We start from the raw sequence: 10,450 nt of genomic DNA, 5'->3' as shown, positions 1-10,450 counted from the left end.
GGAGAAGACTCGGTGCTGGTGTCGGTTGGTACAGTGAGTGTGTCAGTGGCGATAGAGCTTGATGATGAAGTGGGAGAAGATGGGGTGGGAGAAGATGGGGTGGGAGAAGATGGGGTGGGAGAAGATGGGGTGGGAGAAGATGGGGTGGGAGAAGACTCGGTGCTGGTGTCGGTTGGTACAGTGAGTGTGTCAGTGGCGATTGAGCTTGTTTGGTTCCAGCTTGGTGTGCTAGAAGATACGCCAGGGACATAGTAGCCACTCGAGGTTGTTATGTTGGCAGGAGAGGTGAAGGTGGAAGAAGGTGTAGGCGCAGTACCTGTACCCCAGCTGTGGGTCGAGGTGGTACCATTACCGTACGGTGGTGTTGTGGATGGCAGGTAGGATGAGTAAGGTCCAGTAGAAAGCGAGACTCCAGTCGACAGTGATATACCTGTAGATTCTGAGAAGCTGATTAGGGGCCCGCCAGTAGTAGTTGGGCCATCAACAGGGAAGCTTGTCGCAGTACCGTCGGTGAAGGTGCCGAACGAGGTGGTTGGTGTAGTTGTGCTGGGAGGGGAGATGTCAGTGCACCAGATCACACCTTCATTTGTGAGCTTGCAGGAAGTAGCGGTGACTAACTTTATGCTCGTAACGACTGGTACAGATGGTGCTGGTAGTGTGACCGTGATCACGACTTGGCTGGTGACGACCACAGTACTGCGGATGGTGGTGGAGTTCCACAATCCTGAGGATGCTGAGACAGTGGTGTCGGCGGGGCTTGTCGAAAGCGGGATGCCGGTCGACGATGGAATGCCGGTTCCAGGGACAGAAGACGTGGGAGGAGGGAAGTCATCGCTGAAGGTACTGCTGGGAACTGGTGGAGAGTATGGAGGTGGGGGTGAGTAATATTGGCGCGGGTGCACATGCGGAAAGTGCACTATCGTCATGGTCAGTCGATCGTGTATGGAATGGTAGGTCTTGATCGAGGAGCAAGAATCAAAAGAACTTGGAGGCCTCCGTGCAGTATGGGCGTTTGTATCGACTTACATGGCGCCCGCTCAGCGGTGGCAGCTACAACGACAGTAGCCAAGGAAATGCAGCTACTGAGCTTCATCTTGAATAGTGATCGTTTTCGTCTAAGGAAAGATCGAAATGAGCGTGATAAAACGAGAGAAAATGTCAAATCGGACACACCTGCAGCTGTAAGGCTTAAACATCGAATCTCCCTCCAGGCAGTCCTTATATATGACTTGCAGTTGGCCATAGCAGTAAGTCCTGTCAAGGTGTTGTTAGAAGGTGCCGCAGTGTGTGCAGTCGTCCGTCGGGCCCATACACAAGGTTGCAACGCGGGATCATGCTTTTGACCATCGTACACAATCTATCCTGATGTACGGATCTGTGAGTATCGGAAAATTAGTGATCCCCACTAAGCTCTCGACAGCATTCGAGCATCAATGCCGCAAAAATTTGATAGGGGGGCTCTGTTTCGATTGACCGTCTGTTGAGTATGCTGCACATGATGCTGGTGTCGAAACGGCGTCTGGCTGAATCCATCTGGCCTCCTTTGGAGGTATGACAAGTTGATGATGTTCTGGAAGTCAACATGGGAAGTGGTGCGCAATCCGCGAAGGTGTTTGGATCTGCAGGTGTTACACTGCAGCGCTGTCTGCGCCACCCGTCGTGCATGTGTATACGAGAAAGGAAAATTTGACGGGATTGAATGGCAGCATCGCACTCAAGTAACAACACCTACCACTGTTGAGACTGACGAAGTCCACGAGTTCCAAGTTCGGGGCAAAGCATACTTGCAAGCGGATGGTCTGATGTCAGTCATGGTCGAGACCGAGTGCCTCAAGGTCACCTTAGCTGGTCCTGCTGCGACTTTCGAGTACACGGTTGAGGCATGACAAGCACCTGACAGTCACCTGATGATTGAAATGGTAGAAGCATATCTCGAGACCCTGCTTCCGGAGAGTAGCCAGTATGCAGCCGTCCTCACCGCATACGCAGACGCATGGGATCGAGGCACTGTTCTCTCACCGCTCTGGCCCGGTCTGCTTGCCAGGCACTCGTCTCGTACGAAGGGGAACTTGATTTAATCAATACTCAATATCGCGTTGAGCCGTTCGATATTGACCATCGAAAGCTCGTGCGGGCGGAACGTGCTGGGTTGCTAGTTTGTGGTTTCGATAGCGTGCTGACATCAAAGCCTCGCGCGCTGAGCCTGCACCCATCGAAGCACGTCTGACGACGCCTCTAGTAACAGAAGCTTGCCGGCTGGTGGAGCCATGAGATTGGTGTGAAATTGTATCCTCCTCTTGCGGGCAAGGCTTAGTGGTATAAGTTGAGGCGCACAGATGCAGGTACCAGAAACGGTGCTGCTTCGGGGAGCGGAGCGTTGCACGGTTGATTGCGCGATAGGATGAAAGGCACACTGCAGTACTAGCCTTTGAGGCTATTGAGCTCGAGATCGCGATACAAAGTAGCTTCAGGTACATTAGCTTCGATGCGGAGAGCCGTGGGTCTGCGCTGATGCGGTTGGTGTTGCCTTGTTGTTGTGTACAGGGAGGGAAGGTGCGAGAAACTGGCAGAAGTCCAGATCTAGAGGTCGAGGGACGCTATCACGTACACCTCACTCCGAGGCTACTCGCGGTGTTAGTCGTCTCAAAAGAATACTTCGTCTGGTTTGTGCAACCTTGTGCGATGTCGCTTTTCGATGCAATTGGAAGAACCAGCTTGTACGTGCCTCTGCGCACTTGTGTTACGCGTAACTTAACGGGCCGCACGGTAGTGACCGCAGCCTTCAATGCTTGGTACAGTGGTTGCACGGATGCCCGTTTATTGTGTGTTTGTTTGTTGTTGGTGTGTTTTCGCTTGGGGATGTGGGAGCAATGCAGGATCTTGTGCTTGCATGCAGGTGATGATCAGCTGTAGCACTCTATCTTTGCTGGTTCAGGTCTCAAGAGAACAGAGCTATTTCCGTACACGACCAGCGACGACAATTAACACTGCTCGTCCATAGCGAATGATAGGTCACAGTTGTTGGTACGAAGTAGTCCATATTACAGGCGGAAAGGCCTTGGGTAGAGCACGTTCTCGTTCGGGCCTATGTCACACTTACGTCCCTTTCCACCATACGACAGTCGCGCCGTGTGCCAAACCATTAAAAAAAAAGTCCATTTACGGACCCCAGCTAATTACCATGGAACGAATGAAAGGGCCTAAACACGCAACTCTGCGCGTCCTTAGACTAGAGACTGACGATCAGCAGCAAGCATCACAATGAAATTGAAACATTGGAGAGTGAGTTGGTAAGCAACCGATTGGCTGCTAAGACTATTATTATGTAGCTAAACACCTCAACTCAAGGTTGCGAGAAGGGGAGATGCCGCTCCAAGGCGACCGAAGAGCGCCGATGTGAGACCGCGGTGTATCGTTTTTGCGTACCGCGCCAAAACGCCTGTGTACAATTCGTAACCTTCGTAACTATGAAACAACAATAAGGGTAATCGTTCGAATCATCTGAAAAATGTGTGTGAACCGGAACGATACCCAAACGTACCAAAAAGTGCGGTATACAGAAGTGGCGATCAAAAGAGCAATCGCATGCACGCGCAAACGAAGCAAGATTTAAGCAATCTAGTCCCAGTTGACAAAGCTTGAGCCATCAACAAGCTGCTCGTTGTTGTTGTTCTGCTCGTCACCAGGTTGAGCAAAGTCTGTCGACTGGAAGTCAAAGAAAGCGCCGTAGCCCTCATTGCCAGGTGTGAGAAACGACTCGTTGGTGTACAAGCCTGATGAGATCGGCGCACACGACTCAGCGGTGCTCTCTGGTTTCATGCCAGCCTGAGGCATGCTCAATGTCATTGAGCTACCTGACTTCAGAGCCTTGGGTGAGTAGTTAGGGTTGTAAGTGTAGGTCGGGGCAAAAGGCTGAGCAATGAGCTCGCTTCCATTCATGAACATGGCAGTGCGAGGGTCATTGGGGTCAAGAATCGACCCAACGAACTGCTGCGACTCAGCAGGCAGTGCCATTGACAGGGGGTTGGGGCCGCCCAGCATCTGATTGCCCACTGAGTAGGTCATAGGGCTGAAAGTAGTGGAGACAGGTGTCTCGTTGTCTGTCTGCAGGTGTGGTGTTCGCTGATCTGATCCGGACATAGGTGAGGCCGTGTCGGTGTGTGGCGAGGTAGGTTGCTGTTGTGCGAAAGAAGGTGCGCATGACAAAGCAGGACGGGACTTGTCGTCAACGCCAGGTTGAGCTGGCAAGGACAACCTTCGTGCATCTTGAGGAGTCGAGGTACCTTGCGGCATAGAGGCATCAAATGCTGGGCCAGCGATGGAAGCTGCGCGCTGATGCGGTCGTTGAGGAATGTGGTATGGCGATGACCGGACACCTTGTGGTTGTGAAGAATGCGACTGCTGGGTGAAGTTCTGTGGTGTTTGCTGGCTGAATTGCTGTGGAGGCATCATGGTTGGGTTCAACCAGTTGTTCGTCTGGGGGAAGGCGGTATTGTTCTGTGGCGGGAATTGACCTCCGTACTGTTGGAACGAAGGATTTTGATACTGCGACATGAACATGTTTCTTACTCCATGCTGTGTCGCGATGTAGTCGTGCAGCTTCTTGTTGAACATGACAGAGGTTGTGTGCAGGTGCGCGTTCAACCTTTGGTACTGGGTCGGCAGATCATCATCCTCCTCTTCGTACATCTCTTCATTGATGACATCTTGCTCAGTGACACGCAGAGCGCGACCAGTGCGCTTCTTGTGGATCTCAGATGCTCTTCGTGCAGACTCAATGCGTGCTTCTAAACTACGGTCACTGCGCCGTGAGGCAGCAATGTAAGCACTACCCAAAATCAGTAACAGGTACATCAACCAACGTGGAAACAAACATACCGCTCTTGGTTTTCTTCATGAGTGCGCTCTGTCTTGACTGGTCTAGTCGCAGTAAAAGAACGGCGCTCAGCAGGCATGATCAAGGCTCCAACGAGTAGTGATACTTTGAATGGTTAAGTACCGTGGCGAGTCACGGGTGGAGGCGGGCCAATTGGTTGAAGTGGCAGGCACGAGGGTACCTTTCTAACCCAAATAGATGACTGCAACCAAGGACTGCAACGACGCGTAGCTACAACAACGATAGTATTGATGAGGAGAAGGGTACAATATTCAGAGAAAGAGACGGAAGCTCAAGGAGGGGAAAGTGGCGATTGTCCTGGCCAGACGCGGGACGTGTAGGCGAGACAGAGACTACTGATGGGCCGATGGGACCAAGCGATAGAGCTAAGACCCTTACGTATCAGCGCAAGATGGCGGCCACGAGAGTTCCAAAGAGGATACGCGATCAAGTGACGGCGGAAGTAAATGGAGCGAAGCCTAAAAGGATCGAAGGCTAGTGGGAAGTGGCAGTGGTTGCTGGGGCTGGAGATCGAACAACTGTGCGCGGGTCGCGATGCTCGATACTGGCGGGATGCCGAGCCGATCAGATCGAATCTTAGAATCCTTTGTCGACAAATGGGTCCGGATAAACAAAATCTTGGTAATCTGGCTGCTCCGGAAGACAGATCGTGTGTGTACCTGGCAGTACCGCAGACGATTGCTTCCAACGACGACGGGGTCGAGGAGGTTGCCGGTAACGTGGGGAAGGGTGAGACGAGCAAGTGCGAACGTATTACCGCTCGCAGCTAACTGGTCTGTTAAGAAGATAGGATAATATGCGCAACGGTTGTTCGAGAAACTCAAACGATTGAAAGTCGACAGGGTCAAGATTCCCAAACTTCCAGCTGAGGGAGGAGGCATTGATAAAGAGCGCTCCCACGTCGTGGGCCCCTTCAGCCAACCAGCAGCTGCGCGTGTGTTTCCGGCGCCAGTCCGCCGCTTAGACAGCTTAGGGTTGCAGGTCGGCGGCGAAGGTGGAGAGGGGCAGGTGGCTGCTGCATACCTCGGCATCTATCGCTAGCAACAGGACAGACATGGATTAGACAGCTCACCGCGCACTCGCTGGCTAAAATGGTGATCGGAGCACGCTAGGATCTTGTAGCACCTTCCCCACGATAAACGAGACGGCAGTGTGAAAGAGAGCTTTCGGTGACTGACAACGGAGAGAGACGTTCCGCCACTGGGCTGACAAAAGTGACAGCTCTGGACATGCTGATCCCCAGTTCACAGCCTCAGTTCTGCCGAACGCTGACCACTTTCTCTTCGAAGACCGTCGAGAAGCGTGGCCACTTTTGCGGGGGCTTCAGCTAGAAAAAGCAGCAAAGAATTGCACCACCGATGGCTATCGGAAAGACTCGAAACCCATCCCCACGCACGTAAAGTGGACCTGAAATTACACGGAATGCGGTCCAGAGGCCCATCGTTCGCCCTTAGCGTGAGCACTTCCGAAACCGGTAGGCATTGCTCTAGCGAACAGCACTTAAACTGCCCACAAAGCTGGTGTGGGGTAAGAACTGAACTATTGTGACCGAAGTTTGTCGTACGCAGATGCTGCGACGCAAGGCAAGGTCAAGGTCAGGATCGCAAAGCCTGCAGTTCTGCGAGAATTGCGATATTCGCCGTGCAGCAAATCAGCAGACCCGCCATCTAGTTTGATTGAATGGCAGGGGAGTCCCCATTTAGAGATTCGATTGCAGATAGGCGAGGGCAATATCGAGTTAGCTCCGATCCGATCGAAGGTCTTCCCTCAGACCATCTCACAAAGCTTGCAGGCTTTTTCAGCGATTTGAGAACGGTGATCTTGAGCGTTCAACTGTAATTGGCTGGGTCACGCCTTCCGCTTCCACGGAGCCTTACGCACAAAAGTCTCTCCGACCATGTGCGACAGGACGGCATTTCTCAGGCCGGACGATAGGCTCATGGGCGGTAACCGCACCGTGTCCTTCCCCATGGACTCAACAAGCCTCGCGCCAGCAATGACATACTGCTACCATACGATCAAAATGTAATCTTGCGGACGCTATGGACGGATAGCTTTCTTTCCAGCCCTAGCCCTTCGTTGCTGCGCAGAAACGCGCACCTACGTCACACAGGGGAGGTTTGGTGCGTTTTGGAGGCTGCTGTCTGTGCGCGCCCCCGCCTGCCGACCTGCCAGATCTCTGGGACCCAAACCGCCCCAACCGCAAGGGTTTGAAGGCGAAACAGACTCTTCCTGCAATGGAGCTAAGATCTGGAACCACGTCAGATTCATCTATCCCGCCGTGGAGCCTTTTCGACCGCCAGTAAGGATGCAGATCCGAGCTGTTTTGTGCATGAGGGTCGCGGTAATTTCCTCCGTCATCTCAGAATTCGATAGAAGCAAGCCTCAACCGCTCTAGATTAAATGTCACAGCAAGTGGATTTGGACGTTGTGCGTTTGGCCTGAGGAGGCTCAGTCCTACCCCAACAACGAACACCGAGTGCGTTGTCAGGGAGTCTCGCATTTCGGTTGTTTCTACTCACAATGTCAGCCTCGCCCAGCAACTGCAACAGCCCCTCTCCCGATTATGCAAAGCTATCCACTTCATTGGTGCTTCAGTTTGCATCATGCTTACTGCGTACGGCTCAAACGGTACAAATAACGCCCGACTGAAGGACCTTTTTTTGACACATAAGTCCACTTACGCTCAACCCTCACCGTTAAAAAATCACACCACAGACGCATGTATTTACATCATGTTTACTGATGAGGCTGACGTAGAGCTATTGGCTTACGAACCGGATTTACGGCGCGAAAAGCCACGCCTGGAAAGGTAAAGGCTGTGACCGACCTTTTAGCTCCGATCTTAGCTGCAGGATCGCGCAGACGCCTGTGGCCACTCGGTAACGGCGCTCACCCCTCGTGAATCGATCTCGGCGCAGCACCCCTCTCTTGGAAAGAGCTCCTTAATAAGGCTCAGTTGCCACTTCTCCAGCATACGATGGGGTGGTGTCGAGCATCGGGGAGACCACGAGCGCACGACAATTCACCGTGGTGCCGGGTGCCGTTGCAAGTCACAAGTCCGACAGACTGACTGCTGTTTGGATTCTTCTTGTTGCACAGTGTGGCAGAAGAACACCATAAACTGCTTCAAGGAGCGGGCCCGGACTCTACACTACCTTCACGGCTCCGCTGTTCATGCCCGTTTACCCGAACGCTTCCACGCCAGATCGCTGGGCATTTCGCCCGCCAATCACCACATCGCATCTCGAGCACGTCTTGCGAGTGCGTTCTAAACCTCCCATATGCAGGCTATTCTGTCAAGTCCATCAAGTCCTTGCTTGCTCATGGAACTCAAAGGGCATGACCCTGGTCAAGCTGGAGGCAGCTTGATCAGTAGCACTGAGCGAGTTTGAAGTGCTCAAGGTCGCACCCAAGTCTCTAGATCGACGATTGAAAACTATCAGGGCAACGTTCAACCGTCCCTTTGGCATGTAACCGACACGCGGGATGCATAACGTTCGCGCTTCCGGAGAACATGGCAAATGTCTCCACCGATGCAGCCACCCGTCCAACCAGCTGTCCCAAACACCCATGAGCACCTTATCGATCGCATATATCGCCGACCTCAACGCTCCTCACGGGTCCTTAGCTTTGATGTTCCATGGCAATGATACAGTATTTTGATGGTGCGCGATCGCCCGCAGCCACACTGCGGCTCAGGAACGTTACTTCTCAGCAACAAGGCTTTACAGCACTCGCGGAAATACCTCCACGGACAAACCGCTCCGGTATCAGCTTCCAGATCTTCGCAACGTTTCAGATCTGATATAGCCGAGAAGTTAGCACCGACATCCTCCTTGACGCTGTCGTACTGACCTTCGAACATTTCTGTACATTCTGATGTAAACTATAGCGTACAGTGCATGCTCGCATAACGAACTCATTGATCACGAGCAAATAGGCCTGGCTACACTCGACATACTCTTACCTGTCATGCTAATGATCAACGAATAACCATCACTGAATCTCACAGATAGACCTCGCTCGAACGCGAAATATCCCTTCCCTCCACTATGTATTCCGGTTCTCAATCAGCAAGAAAGGACTCTCGCCATAAATACATGCGCTGTCAGTGCATAAGCTTCGCAGCATCCCAAGACGCTTGAAGCAACCCTGATTCCGCTGCTACACCAATGCAATCTGATAGAATCAGTCCTCGTTGTCGGAACCAACATTTGAGATCTCATGTCCAGCAGACCCTCAAACATGAAAACCCTTGAGCAAGGAAGTCGGCTATCGTACATTAGCTTGATCGATGCGATCCGCTCATGGCCTATGATTGTAGCAAATAACATAAGGGTAGGCTCTTCAGCACCTGCACAACACGTACGTGCCGCGGAATGATTTGATAATTCGGCATTCGATACCGGTATTGTGCATAGGCGGCGAGGTGCTGCTGACTCTGCACGTAACAAGACCCGTTCAGCAAGCTCTGTTCAAGAAGCCCTGTTACGACAATACGTGCATTCTCAAGTAGACCCCTGACCACTCCAGTCCGAAGACTCTGAGATTTTTCTGCACTCGCACACGTGTAGCAGAAAGCGAGCGGTACTGTGATCTACTTGGAAAGGGTTGCACTATCTGCAGGAGGGTTCTGCTTATTCGGCGAAACCTCGCTCAAGTAGCAGAAGAAGCTGGATAAAAGCTCAGATTCTTAGAGGTACTCGGTGCCAATTTGCAAGCGATCTGCAAGCTGATGCAGTTTCTTAGATCTACAATGATACAGGCTCCGACGAATAACCAAAATGTTTCTCCAGATAGTGCTGCGCTTGGAATATTACTCGAATTTCTTCGAAAGGCACAGCAAACTATCCTGGATCTCGAACTGAAAATCGATCAAGAACACACCCAACGCTCAATTTGTCGACTGCGCACTTCACAGAGCTCTTTCCCATCATGAACTGTGTCTTCTGTTTATCTTTCACATCACAACTCATCACTTTCCCTCCACCACCTCTACCGTCTCATCCCCAGTCTCTTCCCAGCAAACGTCCTGATGACATGCACCACAGCCTCCGGCCGGCCAACTTAACATCGGCACATGATCACCTCCAATATCCTCAACCTCAAACTCCGCCCCCTCCTGGTCAATGTTATTCTGCGCAAACACCGGACTAACGCTATTATCACGCTTGAGCGCCACATACAGCGTCCTGAACGTTCCATTACATGGAATGTAAGTCCCCGTAGCATTGAGCGCTTTAAAGCTTTGGCGGGAGGAGTTGCGATGTCCAGTAGTCTGCGAAGGAGGCGTTGAGGAGGTTGTAAAAAGCGAGTTGGGGAGGGTAAGTGACGAGATTTAAGTCCAGAGTTGAGGGGAGCGTGGTAGTTGAAGAAGTGGGCGCCGATGGTGCGAATGTCGGGGCGTGGAAGGGAGTGTTTTACTTCTGCGATGGTGGGGATGTAATCGGAGAGCTTAGGTTTGTTAGTATGTCATGTCTTCGTGGGAAAAGGTGAGGACGTAGGTACATACCGCTATCAGCCCCAGGATTTGGCCTTCGTCTTCGGTCT

The 10,450-nt window shown here is 52.1% G+C and overlaps 2 protein-coding genes across 2 annotated transcripts; both read right to left on the bottom strand.

The window, feature by feature from the left end:
• Nucleotides 1–88: 88 nt before the first annotated feature.
• Nucleotides 89–1,726, bottom strand: BU25DRAFT_446814 (uncharacterized protein; the record flags this gene model as incomplete). Its single annotated transcript, XM_033709508.1, has 4 exons — nucleotides 1,313–1,726; nucleotides 1,027–1,254; nucleotides 619–916; nucleotides 89–546 (listed from the first exon to the last, which is right to left on the bottom strand). Coding segments are annotated over exons 2-4 (972 nt in total), but the record flags the coding sequence as incomplete, so codon positions are not given.
• Nucleotides 1,727–3,441: 1,715 nt separating this feature from the next.
• Nucleotides 3,442–5,155, bottom strand: BU25DRAFT_262165 (uncharacterized protein). Its single transcript, XM_033701744.1, has 2 exons — nucleotides 4,879–5,155; nucleotides 3,442–4,828 (listed from the first exon to the last, which is right to left on the bottom strand). Exons 1-2 carry the CDS (start codon nucleotides 4,953–4,955, stop codon nucleotides 3,619–3,621), a joined length of 1,287 nt encoding a protein of 428 aa, XP_033564157.1. The 5' UTR covers nucleotides 4,956–5,155; the 3' UTR covers nucleotides 3,442–3,618.
• Nucleotides 5,156–10,450: the final 5,295 nt, after the last annotated feature.

The sequence above is a fragment of the Macroventuria anomochaeta genome (assembly GCF_010093625.1).
Source record: "Macroventuria anomochaeta strain CBS 525.71 unplaced genomic scaffold BU25scaffold_8, whole genome shotgun sequence".
Classification (NCBI taxonomy): Eukaryota; Fungi; Ascomycota; class Dothideomycetes; order Pleosporales; family Didymellaceae; genus Macroventuria; species Macroventuria anomochaeta.
This window is presented reverse-complemented; position numbering and strand designations above follow the sequence as displayed.